This window comes from Lepidochelys kempii, chromosome 17 (assembly GCF_965140285.1).
Source record: "Lepidochelys kempii isolate rLepKem1 chromosome 17, rLepKem1.hap1, whole genome shotgun sequence".
In the NCBI taxonomy this organism is placed as follows: Eukaryota; Metazoa; Chordata; order Testudines; family Cheloniidae; genus Lepidochelys; species Lepidochelys kempii.
The window spans coordinates 17144337-17162821 of record NC_136396.1 but is presented as its reverse complement, the minus strand read 5'-3'; the positions used below and the strand labels follow the sequence as shown (position 1 = coordinate 17162821).

Here is an 18485-nt window from a genome sequence, read left to right as displayed (position 1 = left end):
GTCTCATCAGTGCTGAGCAGAGCAGGATGATTACCTCCTGTTTCTTACATACAGCACTCCTGTTAACATGTGAAAAAAGACTAGTATTCTTTGTCAAGTGCACCACATTGACTCTTATTCAAGTTGTGATCCACTATAACCCCCAGATCCTTTTCATAAGTTATTCCCCATTTTGTAGTAGTGCAGTTGATTTTTCCTTTCTGAAGTGAAGTACTTTGTGCTTGTTTTTGTTCAATTTTATCTTGTTGAATTAAGACCAGGTCTCCAATTTGTCAGGAGCCTGCTGAATTCTAATCCTGTCCTCTAAAGTGCTTGCAGCCCCTCCCAGTTTAGGGTCATCTGCCAATTTTAAAAGCATACTCCTCACCTGTTGATATACACTGCTGCAGTATTGCCCGTCAGGATCTGAATAGTTGCTCCCTTCACAATGGGTAGAAGCTATCTGCAGGTCTTATTTCAAAAGATATTTGTAAGACTGAGTCCACAGGGGACCCCATAGCCTGAGTCAGAGAGAGGTGCACATTTGCTCCCCAATTTTTCCTTCAGGAGTCAAACTCCTACAACCCCCTATAATTTCATACTGTATCTGCTTGGTTGAAAGACAACAGTGGTCTGAAGTGAACTCAGACATTTGATGTCAAGAAAGCCATGTGCCCGAGTTATTTGAGGCAGACTTAAGTTATTGGATGAGCCTGGAGATCTGATGATTTGTCCAAAAAAAAAAAAAAAAAACCTTGTCAAAAGAAAAGCTTTTGCCACTGTTGAGTAAGTGATTGCTCCTATGAGCTCCACTAACTGGGTGGGAATGTACACCTAAGTAGGTATCACTTCTAGTTTGGCATCAACTCTGCCCCCGTCATTTGCTGACAGTTGACAACCTGTGGTACCATCAATCCTGGTACCCTCTATTGCATCTGGCTTGGTACTGAACAGAGGAGAATTTCCTTTCTGCTACTTTTGACATTACTGCATGAGTCTGCAGTATCACTCTACCCTGGCACAAATCACCTCATTTCCACCCACCTTTACAACATCTAGGCTTTGAGGATCTCTTCTGAGCCCTGTCTCCTTTGCTAGATGTTTCACTCCTATCTGTAGGCTCTAAATCCAGTTGAGTATAAAACTTTGGTTACTGGCCATGGAAAAATTACACCCCTCTTTGCTGGAACTGACTTCTCATGGAGTCCTGCTACTCCATAGGACTTAGCACCACCCATAGGCAAGTTTTATTGTTTATCTTAACCTGCATCTTCTAGAAGCTGCTACTTTATCACCCAACACACACACGGAGGAGCTGAGGAAAAGTGACATCCCATTCTATCTAATCATAAGCATGAGGTGGACAGAGCTCAACTCCTGTGGATGCCTCCTCCTTCACCCAACGTGCCTCAATATAGGATGCAATCCTGGCCACCTTGGGCATCTCATTCTCACTTTGTAGTTCCATATAGCTTGGGACATCTTGCTCCTATGCATAAATCCCTTATGTCACCGGAACCTCAAAACAATTCAGCTACCTCAACCTAAAGTCGCTCAAGTTGAGGATCAGGACATGGAGGGTAAACGAACGAAAAACACTGAGGCATAGCTCTTTTGATGCTTAAAGTCTCTAATCCCCACAGCCTGGGGTTACCTCTAATATCTGGAGCATTTGCTGACTGTTTAAGGAGTGCACAACAGACTTGTGGAACAGTTTGAGTCAAATGGTCCCTTCATAAGCTTTTTTAAATTCACCTCAAACTGAGTGTACTTGGAAGGAGAACACCAAGACTGTTCCATCTCATTGTCATGGGTGGCAAGAAACTGAGTGGCATCTGGATGGCTCCACCCTTTATGCCCTTGAGAGGCATGAGGGTGTGTAAGGTACAGCTACTGCCTTCACAGATACTGCTGGTTAGATACATTCTGAACTCATGCACATCGTGTGCGTATGCACCGGGGGTGGGAATCTATGTGGATACTTAAAAAGGCAGTTCCTTAAAGCTTACTGCATGAACTGAAATGCCTGCATCTCTTAAAAATAATGGAGACACAAAGTTGGATTTACGTCCTTTGTTTTGTGTTGTATGAACAAGGCCTTAACCTTTCCTTGGAAGAAAGAGGCGGCTATCAAATTTAAATATGTTTTTGCTAACCAGGAGTTGCTTCCTAGATATCTGATGCAAGGCTTAGTATTTTCCAAGGTAGGAAAAAAAAAAATCATGTAAGTCCAATGTAAAAAGCCAAGAAGGATTTTAAATAAGGATATTCACGCCTTTGACTTCTACAGAAGAGGTCAACCCCAATTTCTCTTCCTTTCAAGGTCATCTTTAGGATTCCATTATGTGTAGTGGAGTATCTTAAATGAAGTTGTGATTACAGCTTTTCTGTAAATATTAGTCCATTGTATCTCTGGAGGCTTGCGGGATTGCATGTCCAGTGCCAAACCTACAACAATTCTAGAGATGTTGCAAAAGGGTCTTCTTGAGCATCAAGTTACAGTTCTAGATGTTTGGACCTCCAGCCCATAAAAGCCACATGCAGCTTCAGTTTCTTTATTGCCTTCCACTAGCACAAAGAAGCCGCAGGATTCAAACGTAGAAGGGATGGACAAGATGTGGTTTGGCACCAGTATTACAGAGGACTAACTTCCTTTACAGAGGAGTCAGTAACACTGCCACCACCACAACTCAAGCATGGGCTGATTAAATTCAGAACTGTTCCCCAAATAATCAAACCAGGATACTAAGCCAAGAAATTATGCTGCATTAATAGGTAACAACATCATGACATGATATTTTTACTGTGCTTGTAAAAAGCTGTCTCAAAAAGGGCTTTAGACCTAGTAGTCCCAGCATGTTCATGGGCAGTACGATAATGTGAAAGGTGTGGTCATAACCAAATTCATTGGGACCAACATACCAAAATGGCTTTTCCTCCATTACTTATCCCAAAGATACTGTTAGTACTCCTCAGGGAATTCTGTACAGAGTGTTTTAGAGTTCTGCATATTTTATTTGTCATATCATCACACCAGTTTCCAATTATTTCGGTAAATTTCAAAATACCTGTCAGCAAGTATGTCTAACAATACAGACAACAAAAAGATTCCCCCAGGAGTAGAGAGTTAAAAGAAACACTTAAGACAACCCAGTTCCTCTTTCCTCTGTTATGCTTTTGTTGGTCCCTTCAGTCTGGGTGTGTCACATGTGCCAGCTGGCCATGTCTTGGGGAAAAAAAAACTATCCCTCCAGTCTCAGGCACCCTCACTCCCCAGAGCCCAGCCATGCTCTCCCCCTCCACTGCCCAAAGTCCAGGGATTCAGATAGAGAAACTGACTGAGGCTGGGTCCTGGGCTTGTATGGAGTTTCCTGCACACCACCTCTTTCCTTCAGAACATGCTGGGAACTGCAGCTGCCCAGAACCCTCAGCTCCCCATCTTTCTCCCCCTCCTCCGGCCAAGTGTCCTATATTTGCAAGCTGAAGAGCTGGGCCCTGCTGGGTCCAGTGGCCCCTAGTGGCAGCCAGCAGCTCTGCAGCACCAATTATGCATAGGAAAATGAAATTCTACGCAGATCATTAATTCTGCACAAATTCTGCATTGCAAAGTCATGCAGAATTCCCTGAAGCAAGCAAGCAGTAAACTGCTTCACAGCAATCTCATCCACCTCACTATTAGAGATTTGTCTTCAGTGTTAGGCATTATAGAAACTGCCATATTAAGTAGGAATGTGTGTATTACTCTCCTTTCTGCATGTGGTGTCATCCACTTCCATTGTTTATCACTTCTTAGGAGGATGACTTCTCCATCCTAGCTTCTTTCCTATATCACCTCTTTTATTGTAAGGCAGAGATGGACCAAGTAGAAGTAAATTAAGGAATTCTCTCCTATTTCCTACTCTCTCCTTTTCTGAGACATTGACATTTCTATCCTCCCAACTGCTTATGGATTGATTTTTAGGAGGTACTGAAGACAACTCTAACTGAAATCTAGGCAGGATGGATTTTTAAAAAAGTTTTAGACCAAAAAAAGATTTTAAACAGATTTTAGAAAAACCCTATTAAATTAAAATAGGGATCAGCCTATGATGGGCCTAAACTTAATAAAAAAAATTTAAACTCGGTATAGAAACCCACAAGGCAGCATGTTTCCTGCTAAAGTTTTAAACTAGTGGAAGTCACTGGATAGGCACCTGGAACCAGTGTGTTGAAATGTTTTTGATAGCAGTAGCCTCTTCTGCAGGTGCAGAGAGAATATTTTCTTCATTTTAGTCTATTCCTCTAGTTTGGTTCAATGACTAGTTAAAGTTACGAAAACAAGTGGGAGTTAAAAAGGCAGAAAAGCTGGTTTTTCTTTTCCAATCTATGAAGAAAAAGGAGATAAGAGACTGAGATAACTAGTTCAAAAATACTGAAGTTTGTGACCAGACACAATAAGTACAATTCACTATAAATACAGCTGTTTCAAAACACAAAATGGTTTTAGTAGACTCAAGTATCCAGCACATTCACAGTAGAATATATATAAGTTTGTATTTAACTGAATTTGGATCTGTATACAAATAGTGCTGAACACAATTAGTTAAACCATCCAATAAATAATGCATAGTTCACCTATCTGAATATAAACGCAAGTGAAGCTATAGAATTGTTTAAATAAGTGTGTATAGATATACTGTATCCTCCTGATTAGCAAAACAAAAATACAACTTTCGTCTAAAGGTTATGTTTATTTGCAAATCAAGGTGTCTTAATAGTTCAAAGCCAATGAGAATCAACTTTGCCCCCACCCCCCGAAGACCACGTACAAAACAAAACAATTAAAATAGATTTAAATCAAGGTTTTCTACTAATTTAAATTATTCAAATTGGAGATTTAAATTAATGCCCCCATGAACTGCCTAAACGAACTACAAGGGCTCAGCATTTCTGAACTATCAGGCCCTTAGGCTTACAAGCTTAAAACTTATTCATTCTTTCACAATCAAGCACTTGCATCTCTACATCCTCATTGATGAGATGCTTCATGTCATGGGTCTCATGTGACCTACTGGACTCCTCTCAAGCCTTTATCAATCTACCCTACCAACATCTTATTCCCCCTCCCCGACTCTCTTTAAGCATCAGATTCAGACTCCTTTCCTTTCAGGTGAGCCTTGAGCACTGCTGTTGCTTAAGCTAGTACTGCAGTGGGGATACACCACCTCTTTTCTGCTAATTCAGCTACTGTGCTGATCAGGTGTTATTCTGCACTGTGATCACTCTCTCTAGTTAAGCTAGCCTGAGCTAACTCTGCAGTAGAGACAAGTCCTTGGTCTAACCTTTTCTTCAGGCATTAACTTTGGTCCTGAAGTTACAGGCTATGGAAGCAATAGCTTGATTTTATTTATCAGTGAGTGGGTGGATGTGTTGTGCACGATGAGACTGAGGGAGAGCAAGTCAGAAAAATTTAATTGTGTTTGGTTCTGGAAGTGGTGTTGTCCTTAGTCACTCACTTTGCAGGAGTCCAATGTCTAGTCCGGGGTAGGCAACCTGTAGCCCACACGCAAAAGGCGGCGCGCAAGCCGATTTTGAGGGGTACTCACACTGCCTGGGTCCTGGCCACCGGTCCAGGAAGCTCTGCATTTTATTTTAATTTTAAATGAAGCTTCTTAAACATTTTAAAAACTTTACTTTACACACAGTAGTTTAGTTATATATTACAGACTTTTAGAAAGACCTTCTAAAATGTTAAAAATGTATTACTGGCATGCAAAACCTTACATTAAAAGTGAATAAATGAATACTTGGCACACCACTTCTGAAAGGTTGCTGACCCCTGGTCTAGTCTATAACCAGTTAGAAGAGCTGGCTCCAACACTTGTGAGCCATCATGGAGGACTAGGCAGTCCCAGATAGCTAGAGCCAGTCCCATGAAGGACTTTGAGTATCAGGCTCTCTTGACTCATCTCTGAATTAACTCCCCACTGAACAGAGCAAAGCAACTGCAAGGAGAAGGGAGCATGCACAGAGTGTTCATAGCAAGCTCTAATGCTATGCATATGGGCTGCTGTGTCTTGTACTGGCTGGAACCTTTAGTGATTGAAGGACTCCGCATTTAAAGGCGCCAGATGAAGACAACATACCTGTTTTACAGTGATTTATAAGTATGTCAATTCCCACCTGAAGTAGTTACTGCTTACAGATGGGGTAAACTGTTCCTAAGTATAGATGCATGGGAGTTAGAGGAACTCCCATGAAACATGGCCCAGTAGTGACATGAACAAATTAAGAAGAAAAAAGAAAAAAAAGAGGGCTCCAATGCCTGAAGCCTCCCTGTACCACTAGGCAGCAGGAGTCAACCAATAATTGGTTTTAAGCACCTCACTTGTCTTCCTTGGCCTCTTGATTTGATTAGTTTTCTGTATTTAAGTTTCTGAAATTAAAGTTTGCAATTCTGTTTTAACTATATTCATAATCTTTATGCCTCAATTAAGATGCAATTTAAGTCTTTTGTCGGTATCTCAGCCTTCAGTTCCGCAGTACAAAGTGTTTTTGGTTTGTGCTGCACCTATGGAATCAGCCAGAAAGAAGCCTTTAATACAAGTATTACATGGGCTGTGGCTTTAGTTCAAGTGTTAATTAAATGCACACCAAACTACAAGCATTCCCCTTCCTTTATATAGGCCTAGAGCCCTTTAGACAGGCATAGAGCCCTTTAGACAAAACCAAAAGCAAGGCAGAGGTATCAAAGTGACTAAGCAGAAAGAGCCCCATGGCTAAATGCAGCAGCTATGTATGGTATTTAAACTTTTTAACTTCTACTCAGACAACCCACCACTGCACATGAATACTTCAGTCAGAGTACTCTGCACTACGTTAAAGAGTCATTACTCTGCTTAATACTAGATTTAAGAGTGTAGTTTGATTATTGAACAAGTGGTCTTAAGATCTCATTAAGAGGTTCAGTGGATTAAACCCAGGGTGAGAGGTACCAGTCTACAGCCACCTATACAGCACTGTTGAAGACTAGGGCTCAGACTACTGAAGTCTCATTTTCTAGCAGCTTGTATTTCCCATATCAAGCTGTGACTATTACCAGAGTAGTTCTCAATTACAGTAGGATATAACTAAGAGTTGAGTCTTCTGTTGCATCCCTTCTTTGTCTCTCCCCCCCATGACACAGCTACTGGTTCTCATTCTGAGTAGCTTTAGATTCTTCAGTGCCACACGCTTACGTAGTTTCCTGCTGCCACTAAAGCGTTCCTGGAACATGCCAGACTGTCTATATCCACCTTGTGCTGGCTCAACCCACAGATTGCAGAGATCTGGTCCAGTCAACATGGTCCTGTTAAATATAGCCTTTTGGAACAGTGTGTGCTACCCACTGTCCTGGGAACCTTTTCTGACCTGGTCCTCCGCTTGAGGAGTTTACCTTAAGCTAGTTGCTTGCTTGGGAGTCCCTTCCAGTGCCTCACTCCTCGATTCAGGGATTGGAATAATGTTTATCTGCCTCAGTAGAGTGTTTTGAGTTCTCGTACTCAGATTTGATTAGTACTTTTAATCCCCGGATTCTTCAAGATATTTGAATTTTATTTGACCAGCAATTGAAAGTTCAAGCCAACGGTGGTGCAAATGTACATTTATGAATAAGTGGTTTTATACTGCTTTGAAGAAGTTACTTCAGACTCTTCTCATACCCCTTTCTACACTCTGTTTCTGCAAAATATAGTTGGTTCAACAGCAGATCGTATCAGGTTTTACTTCAGTAAGCAAGTCCTTATGCAGGTTTAGATTTAGGTACACCACTATTCCTACACTATCAGTAATCTGTTTGGTTTAAGTGAGATTTTATCTGTAAAGAGACTTGAGCTTGGAAGACCTGAGCTCTTTCAAGCTCACTGTTCTTCAATTGGTAAGATGCTAGACAAGTTATTACCGATTCACTAATAAAAATTCAGATAGTTCCCAATTAAGTCACAAAACAGGTATATTATAATGCTCTACATATATGCCTGTCATAAAGGGAAGGGTAACCACCTTTCTGTATACAGGGCTATAAAATCCCTCCTGGCCAGAGGCAACATCCTGTTACTTGTAAAGGATTAAGAAGCTCAGCTAACCTGGCTGGCACCTGACCTAAAGGACCAATAAGGGAACAAGATACTTTCAAATGGCGGGGGGGGCGCACAGGGTGGAGGCTTTGATTTGTGCTCTTTAAGTTTTGTTCTCTTGGGACAGAGATAGGCCAGACAGAAATCCATCTTCTCCAACCCATCCTAATGCAAGTCTCCAATATTGCAACCAGTATAGGTAAGCCAGGCAAGGCGGATTAGTTTATTTTTTGTTTTATGTGATTTTTCCCTGTGTTAAGAGGCAGGTTTATTCCTGTTTTCTGTAACTTTTAGGTTTTGCCCAGAGGGGGATCCTCTGTGTTTTGAATCTGAATACTCTAAAATATTTTCCATCCTGATTTTAGAGATGATTTTTTTTTTTTAAAATAAAACCCTTCTTTTAAGAACCTGATAGATTTTTCACTGTTCTTAAGATCCAACGGTTTGGGTCTGTGTTCACCTGTATGAATTGGTGAGGATTATCATCAAGCCTTCCCCAGGAAAGGGGGTATAGGGCTTGAGGAGATTTTTTGGGAAAGACGCAGGACCATTTTAATGATACAAACTAGGCTACAACACTGTATTGCACAACCCTTATTTCACTAGTTGGGAGGAGCAGCTTTAACCTAAAGCCACCAGGCAAGCAATTAGCTGGTAGGTGCTCTCATCACAACACAAGCAACTCATGCAAGACCAGGGTGTATTTAAAAAAAAATTCCATGATTAAAAATCAAGGCTCCCCGACTAGTGATTTAAATCAATTTCTGACAGTCGCTGCTTAGAGACAAAGTAACCATTACTGTGGAATGTTGGGGGGGGGGGGGGGTCTGCTGCTGTCTGAACTTAGAAGACAGCATGCTCACATACTCTCAGCCCTCCAAAAACCTACTCTCCCCCACATACATACAACACACTCCTGTCACACTCCACCCCACCCCTATTTGGGAAGCACCTTGCAGTCACTTGCATGCTGAGATACCTGCCCACAATGCACCGCTCCCAATGCTACTGGAAGTGCTGCAAGTGTGGCCACACCAGTGCACTTGAAGTGGTCAGTGTGGACAGACTGCAGCGCTTTCTCTACTGCGCTCTCCGAAGACTGGTTTAACTCAAAGCATTCTACAGCTGCAAGTGTAGCCATGCCTTAAGTTGATCTACAAAGGGGCAGTTAGAAGATTCCTTGAGTAACTCAGGAACACAGAAGGCTTGCAGGCCAAGAGCCACCCAATAAACACTGTAATGTTCTTTGAGTGTACTAGTAGATAAGACAGACCCATGTTAGAAGACAAGCAGTGGAATCCAGAACAGAACAGAACTGATCCACTGTATGACAAAGGAAAGGTAGTATTATCACAGTAAATTAGTTAATGTAGCACCTACTGCAGAAGTTGAAGACTTAAGCCAACCTTGGTTTTACCTCACTGCATTTAGTTTGTGTTTCTGTACAGTACTAGTTTCTGAATGCAGAAATGTGGCCAAGAAAGCTTTCAACTAATCCTAAACGTCCTGTTATGGTGATACTTTTCTGTGGCTTAGTCTAGTCAAGTCCCAAAACAGCTAAATGATCAGGCTGTTGTAAAGGTTGCCTTGAAGCACTGCTCTTTATATTTCCATCCTCAATACACACACACCCCATCATCTTATATTTCTTATTTGAGAAAATCCTTTAAGTGTGAAGAATGGCATAGGACCACTACTGTTGAGTTTCCTCTTCTATCTTCCTTTAAGAGAAAATAGCATCAAAAATTAAAGGGGAGATTTTATAATTACCCCCTCCCTTCCATCTTGGAAGGAGTACAAGTTGACAGATGTATGCCCCCCCAAATCAGAGAGCAAACTGGGGGATTAGCAAAAAAGAGTTAGGATACCCATGAACCTCTGAAGGCCTTCATCACATGTAAGCATTCTAGGTTCAAAACAGCCATTTGAACTATCTGGTCTTGTTTTCCCAGAAAGCAAGATAATTCACTTGAACACATCATTTCCACAAGGTTTACTACCAGTAATAACCAAGTCTGACATTTTAGTTCATTTGCCTGCAAGGAGGAAACAGGCACAAGTTATGGCAAATTGCAACTGGTACATTTAGGAAACAGATTAAGGTAGTCACAAATTCAAATCCTTAGAAGTTGCAAAAGTAATTGTCTCGCTTACTATCTATCTCAGATTATCTGAGGTCTTTGGTGTGAACCCATAACATACTCGTTATGAAAGTGGTCGAACCCACTGATTTTCAGAGTATGAAACTTGAGCCAGCATCGCTTTATGCTGTTCTACATAATAGCAGCATGCATTCCAGGGAATCCACCCATCAGAAGCAGGATGACAGCACACAGGAATATGCCATATAGAGATGTTAACAGTCTAGCACTCTGCCCCAAAATACCAAAAACAAAAGCCACACAACCATAGCACCAGCAACATTTCCCATAACATGCACAAGAGAACTCAAAGGCACCTTTTCAGCTTCTTTTCCCTTGCTAACAGCAAAACACTAAACCTGTTATTCATAGTTCTAGGCTGCATTGTTATTCAGAACTGCTGTAAGACAAGTTGGTTCTCTCTTCAAGCAACTCTTCAGAATACAGTTTGTGAATACCAGGTTTGAGTCACTGCAGCTAGCTTGACTATCCAGTTTTAGCTCTCAAGTATTTAGTTGATTTCCTACAGGAAATCACATTACAGCCTTCTTGTTCAGAAGATATAAACTACCTTTACCAATTCTACCAAGGCCAGGAAAAGCATTACTATCATTTGAGTAATTTGTTATTAGGAGATCCAGTTATTTCTATGGAATCCTATTACATTTAGATAGCTATACTTAGCATTCTTACAGAGGCTAGACATCTGATCAGTGCTCCAGTTGATCTACCCTGGACTCAAAGAGCACAGGGAAGTTTATGCCTAATAAGCATGAGTGTTGCAGGGTGGCTTAGATCACCAAATCAGAAGGTCCTGCCTTTGGCAATATCAAATGGATCTTGCCAAAGCTCAGTCTGAGGGAAGGTCTACATTACCACTTTAAGTTGATCTAATTTATATCACCTAGGTGTGTGGGGCACGGGGGGGGGGGAGAAGAGGAGGAAAGACACCCCTGCGTGACAAAAGTTAGTGACTTAAGTGCTGTCTGCACCAGCGCAATGTCAGCAGGAGATGCTCTCCCGTCAGTATAGAGCATCTTCACCAGACATGCTGAAGCTGCACCAATGTAGTGCTTCTAGTGTAGACCTGCCCTAAGAAAGCATGAATTCCACTGGCATGGTAGCCTATTCCTACCATTACCTGAAAGGATGTACAAGTGGAAGCAAAGTTACAGTATGAAAAAAAAAAAAGCAGTGGAGATAGATCGGTAGGACTGATATTAAATCGCTACACAAACTGGTTAAACATAATTAGTTTACACATCAATTCTAAGATCAAGCATAAGATGAGAATTCTCCTTCCCACTATTTTCTAGATTTTTACTTATTTTCATATTTAGTCTGGTTGACATTTGTATTATCCCACTAACCCTGCCACTCTGAAAGGCCTTTCAGAGTGGCAAGCAAAAGTTACTTCTTCCAGTTTCAATTTAACTATACTGGGTCCTCAATACCAGCAATAGTGACAAAGTTGCATCAAGAGGATCTGGCATGAGTTAAGATGAGTGCATAAAAAGTTAGTGTTATTCCTGCAGAAATAGTTCTGACATGCTTTAGAACCATGATTTCAAGGCTAAGTTAAGACCCTGAAAATGTCCCAGCAAGGGTGCCTAGATCAAGAGATGAGAGTTTGAAGTAGCCATTCTACAAAAAGGAAAATGATCCAGAACACTGGTATTTCTGGCAGAGAAGAGTTTAATTTATGAGGAACAGTTATTTTCAGTTGGGATGTTTACAGCTGTAGAACTACAGCTTTGAAAGAAAAAAAGCTTAAAACAAATGCCTATTTAATCCTTTCTGAACTGGAGATGTAGTTATGTTTTCCATTAGAAAGACATAAGACAGCACAAGCAGAAGGCAGTCTTGGTTAGTTATAAAAAAGTAGCTTTTTTTCAAATGAAGATTAAGGAAAGATGGACCAAGCACAATGAAGTTATATTCAAAAAGAAACTATGATACAAGTTAGCCTATTTCCTGTGAAGCACATTTCTGAATCAGTTAGCTGTTTTAGAAATAAAGAGGAGACTGAATTTTTGCCATCAACATGAACAGGTAGGTACCTGGAAGTCAGGCTCTCTCCTCAAGGAATTTGGGTGAAAACACACCCCAAAATTGATCTGCCTAATAGTATCAAAACAAAAAGTTCTCTCATTGTGGGCACCGAGAAGGCACTATGATTGTTCCTCATTCCACAGTATCCCTTGTTAATACTTCATCACTTGATGATTACCTGTTCTGACAGTGGCCAATGCCAGGTGCTCCAGAGGGAACAAACAGAAGACAGGATACTGGGCTAAATGACCTTTGGTCTGACCCAGTACGCCCGGTATGTTCTTAGTGAGATGTCTTGTACAAGCCTTAGATACTGTCATATTTTTCCATCTAGTCATGTAGTTTTCCAACTTTCTGCTATTCTCCAGGAGAGGTAAAGACATCACCACCATCAGAAATCTAGAGTTATTCATACTTCAGGTATTACAACTCAAAAGAAAAGGGTAAACTGCTTCTGACAGTTTTTTGTGGTGTGAAGAGGAAGAGAAAGAGAGTTCTTAATGGTCACCTTGGTTACTGTCACCACCAGAAATTAGAAAATCCAACCAGAACATTGTTGAGTTGGCTGTGTTGATGTCTGGCCACTTAGCTTCCCCTTCCTCTCCTTCCAACAAGGTAAATTACTAGTGTTAATTAAGTTATATTCCCAGACAAAGGATTTGCTGGGGAGGAAAGGCCACTGGAGTCAAAAAGCCCATCCACTAAAGTTTTGTTCCTATTTTGTCACTACTTGCTCTCTGGTACAGCTGTCCCAGAAATACTGCTGCTCTGGTGACGATAGTAATTAATGCTTCCCCTTCAAAAAACAAAATCAAAGTTGGACACCACCAACTAATTACCAGCTAAATGTGAACCTTATATCTGACTGTCCCATCTAAAGTAAGGCTTTTCATGTTAAGTTTGACTATTAATATTCTGTTACACAACAGGACTCCTTTAGTCAAGATTTGACAGCTTCTTGTATTAGTCCAGGATCTAGTTGATATACTGAAAGTACATGCACTTGATAACACTGACAGTGTCTGTGATTTGATATGTGAAAAGTTATATTCCTTCTGTCAATGCATCCTTTACAAAAAACAGGACTGTCTAGTCCACATTGAAGAGAGACAGAGAAGATCTATTAGCATCTTAGATAAGAAAGTTGGATATGAAATCAGATATATTCACATCCAAAGTCAGGTTGAGAAATTAGGCTCAACACATATATAGCTTTAGATGTTAGTGTTATCCAGGACAAGAAAAGGGTTAGCACTTGGACTACGACTACTACTTTCATACAGGCAAGAGGATCGCCCTTTCAGCTGACAGGAGCATTGACAGCAGCTCAAGTTACAGCACTACTGGGAACCAGCATTCTGGTAGCTAGACTTCCCACAACGCAAAAGATAACCAGGGTAGTATATTTTGCCAATTGTACGTGAAGAGTGCCTACAGCTTTCCCTATTGTCCTTACATCGCCATGGTTAAAGATTTAATTAAAGGTTCTGCTCAAGTTTGTATTTTCTTTTAGAAAAAGTTACATTTCTAGCTGGTGGGGAAGATGGCTTACTTTAAAGCTAGTGATACCCTTGTCTAAAGCAGCTCTTGGATACATACAGCATGAACCAGCTTCTGTTGCAGTCTATGGTACTTTGCCACAGATCGGGGGGTGGGAGGAGGGAAACAATTTCATATACACCAAGTACTTTGCTGCCAGTAGAAGGAAAATGGGATGGGTACTAAGAAGAATCCTAGGGGCTTATAATTGCTATCTAGGACCTCACTTCTCTCTCGCCTAACTACATTGGAGAATACAGTTAATCTCTATCCCACTCCTTGCCCGACTAATGGCTCTTAGATCCACTAATTGTTTCTCTACCTTCAGTTCTCCTACCTCACTCACCCCTTGCTCCAAGTCTAACAGCTCTGATTCAGACCTCCTGTGCTCAGGTACCACTACTTAAAAGGATATGAGTATGATCTAGAGCTATTTTAATCAAACTTTGATCACAAAAAGCATCTCAGACATGTATTTGCTGTCTTTACTCAGCCCCTGCCCTTAATCCCATCCTGTGACTCACCAGCCTTCCTACTATGCATAGCACTGAGTGTGAAGTATTAGTCCCACCAGAAGCAAACAGTAATATCAGAACATTAGTATGTTACATTTTGTTTGGAGGTACAGCAAATATTGTGGTGTGAAAAAATGAAACTGAGACTTGGAAGGAGGCAGCCAACAGTGGGTCAGATGACAGACAAATAAAGTCCAACCTCTCTGCATTAGGATTTCAAGTGGCCTGCTATCAAAGAGAGCACTGTCTGAGAGTCTCAGGTTTCTGCTCAATTTGCTTTTTAGAAATCCCATCCATGCTATCAAAATGTGGAGAAGTGTCCTACTTGTCAAAATGATAATCACCCAAAGTAGTAGTACTTCGAAGACTCCAAGGTTCCTTTACCCTCCCCCTTCTACCTCCCAAACGTTTAGACATTTACCATAGGTTCAGCACCACAGAATCCTACAATGGGAACCCATGTGGGGAAGAGCTACCAGCTGTATCATATAACACTGTGGGTTAGATCTGTTCCAAGTACTATTACAGAGAATTTGCAGTTACTCCCAATACTGTTCAATTAGTGATGGCAATGGTGACAAGTTTTAAAGTTGTCTCCCTAGCCATCTTTTTAAAGACGGAAGTTTCAAATAAGCAGGAGTTCATCAACAGAAAGGGCATAAAAGCAAAGCCCAAAGCACTGAAACCAATTCTACCTGTATGCTCAAGTGCCCATTCTCTGAAGTTACCCAAACTTTTTCTTGTTAGCCTTATGCTGGAGCGACCCAGGATTTCAGAGAGACTCCTTACAGAAATCAAATCTACATAGTTTCTTTACCATTCTTTCAAGAAATCCAATATCAAATTATGCAATCTTCAGGAGTAATGCCATCAAAATAGTAAGGTACTGTGTCTATTGATTTAGGCCATCATTTGGTCTTGTAACTCTTAAGTTACATAATATAGAACCAAGAAATTTTGGTTTGTGATCATAAGCCATGTTTTTGAGGCATTTGATTATTCATTTTGTCAGATAAGCATCAGTGACTTGAAGCAGAAAGTTGGAGAATTCTCAACCTAACAAGTCTTTATTGCAGTTACTGAGCTTCGCAATTACTACAAAATAGACCACTTTCACTGCATACACTCAATGTCTATACACAAAAAGATAGTAACTACTAAGCCCTTCTAAGGAGCTATAGGATTTCTGGACAAGTCTATACCTATCAAGATTAATGTATCTCAGCAGGCACTCACACTGAGTGTAGACACCGTAAGATTTTCAGTACCACGAAAGGGAACAGATACACATTTAACATTGCTATTGCTAACACTTAGTTTTAGCCACATTATGCACTGGACACCTTCCTTACAACTTTTTTATCACACCATCTTTTAGAAATTATATACTAGTTTACACTGTTACACATGTGTAGTTTACCAGACAGACAGGATTCATTAAATCAGTGAACACACAGGAACTTGGTTTTTAATCTGCTTAGCAGCTGGAGTTCAAACTTTAGAGGAGCCAGGGGTTGAACTCTAGTTGCTAACCTGAATTAAAAGCCTGGTTTTCACTGTTATTTTAACTTGGATGACCAGACATGCCAATATTATTGGGACTCTCCCAATATTAGGGGCTTTGTCATACACGCAACTAAACCCCTCCGGCCCATCCCCCAAAAAAGTTGCCCGATTTTCCACACTTGCTATCTGGTCACCCTAGTTTTAGTTCACATTAGCTAACCCGAATTCATGCATTCTTTTGCAACTTAGACATACCCACTAAAAGCTAGACACACTAAGCAGGAAGTTGCATTTTAAAAAATGTTATATAAAACATTCTAAAAATTGTTTAATGTCACAAGCTAGGCATTAATACTGGAAGAAAGCTACAGGTCATCTTGCTTCCTCATTCTGCTAAAGAAGGACTGCCCTGGTACACTATGATTTCTACTGCTTTTTCTCCCCCAAGTCTAATTCCAGTAATTCCTCTGACACTAGAGCTACACTTTGGTTTCCATTGTCACTGAATGACTCCTTCCCCTGTGCGACTCCTCCACTCTCTAAAGCCTCCTTTGTCAGAGTTTAGTTATACTTAGTGCCATATATTTCCTTATGATGTGAAGCAATTTTTTTTTTTTTTTGCACAAGACAAGAGGAAGGCCATTAGGTCTGACTAACACCTTAGTCAAATACCGGGTAAATCTGTTTTTAAAGATGATTACTTCATTCTGGTAGCAGGAAACTAGAAAGGGGGAGCCTGTGCTCCGTAGGGGAGGGAGAAAAGCGAAAATGACACGCTGCTTGCTGCAGCCGACACAGCCACAACTGCTGGATCATTTCTCTTTAAATCTGGCAGCGAGCTGCACATGGAGCTGCATTGTGAGGCCAGCCGCCCGGGCGGCCCCGCGCATGCTCGGCGCTGCCGCCGGGACAGGCCGAGCCGAGCCAGGTCCCCTTGTATCAGCAGCAGTGGCTGAGGCACACTGGGCTAGCCATGCAAGGCTGGTCAGGCCAGGGACAAAGGAAGGGGGAGGGGAGATCCAGACGCGAGTCAGAAAGTGAATCAAGCAGCGACCCCGACCTTTTCTATCGTCTCCCCTCCCCCAAGACACCTGGGGCAGAGCCGGATCTCGCTGTCTTCTTCCATCCCGCGCCCCCAACCCTCACTTGGCACCCACACGCCTCCAGCCCAGACCCCGGCTTGTCAGATCCATCTCCCCCCCCCACCCCGCTTTCCCCCGAGCCTCCTACTTTAGAGCTTAAGACAAAAGAAGGGAGGAGGAAGATGCCCACCCTTCCCCGCAGCGGGGGGAGAGCCATGCCCGCTGCTCCGGGGGAAAGAGGGGCTGTGACAGCTGCAGCCCCTCAGATCCTCCCCGTAAGGGGGGGGAACGGGGACTCAGCCCCACACAGACAAGCCAAGCGATCGCCTCCTGGAGCTTTGTTGCCGAGCAGCACCCCAACCTAGCGGGGGGGGGAGACCCTGGGTACGTTCACAGGGGGGAGCAGAAGGGAATCCCTCAAACCCTCTTTAGGCCCCGCCCCGAGAGAGCACAAGGAGACACCCCCCCCCATCCGCCTACCACCTGGGGGGGGGAGAAAGATTCCAACGCGCCCGACAGCGACCCCCAGCCCCCCCAAGCACCCCAGTCTGAGCCCCTCCCCCGCTTCCACCACGCAGCTCCCCTCCGCTGGATCCCCACGCAGCTCCCCTCCTCCCCCCGGCGGCCTACTTCCCGCAGCTCCCGGCGTGGGGGGGGGGGAAGGGGTGCCCCAATCTGCCCTCCTCCCCCTCCCCACACAGGCGGCCCGTAACTTACCCCTCCCCTCCTCACCCGCCGCCCTCATGCTCCCGCCCCCCACGGCCAGCTCCCGTCCGCCCCAGGCCCGACGCAGCTTGCCCCCCTGAGCAGCGCTCCCGGCCCGCCGCCCCCAGCCCGGGCCCCAGCCCCCAGCCCGGCTACCTGCTAGTTGCCTCCGCAGTAGCAGGGCGGACTGGAGCTCCGTCATTCTCCCCCTCTCTGCCCGGGGAGGGAGTCCGAGCGGCGGCGAGGCTGCGGCGGCGAACGAACTGGCCGGCGGCGGCGAGTCCCCCTCACGCCGCCCGCTCCTGGCCCCCCCGGGGTCTGGCTCCGCGTCGGGCGCCGCCGTAGCACACAGGGTCCCTAACCGGGGCTTAAGCCCGTCGCTCCGTGTCTGCCGCTCACTCGCCACCTCCCCCCGCCCTCCCGGAATTTCACTGCACTCCAGGCCCCGGCGCGCAAGCGCACTCCCCACAACCGGGCTCCGGCGGCCGGCCGCCCCGCGTCGCCATCTTGGGGAGGGGGTCCAGGTGGATCCACCCCCGCCGCCATTTTGAGAAGGTCAGGCGATGGCCCTCACTGTAACCTGAAGAAGGAGGAGGCCCACGCTTGGTGCTGCTGTTGGCCTTGGCAGTGGCCCGCAGCCAGGAGGACTCCCAGTTCCTCCCCTCGTGGAGCGGGGTCTTTCGCTCCTGCATCTTCCTGATAGTACGTCTGGGGGGCACAACTCTCCCGAGTGAAGCCTGGCCCAGCAGCCTCCTGAGGCCATGTGTGCCTGGCGGTGGGGAACGGGGTCCCAGCGGAGCTACCTCAGCAGCTCAAGGGAACAGGGCAGGACAGTTACTCTGCATTTCCACAAGCACTGATTTATTCAAAGGG

General features: G+C 43.6%; 1 protein-coding gene across 1 annotated transcript in view; it reads right to left on the bottom strand.

The window, feature by feature from the left end:
- UBE2G1 (ubiquitin conjugating enzyme E2 G1) overlaps positions 1–18114 on the bottom strand; it is a 41363-nt gene extending 23249 nt beyond the window's left edge. Inside the window, exon 1 of the mRNA XM_073315142.2 lies at positions 17769–18114. Within this exon, the coding sequence (XP_073171243.1) occupies positions 17769–17814 (46 nt within the window). The 5' untranslated portion in view covers positions 17815–18114. The remainder of the gene's footprint in view (positions 1–17768) is intronic.
- Positions 18115–18485: the final 371 nt, after the last annotated feature.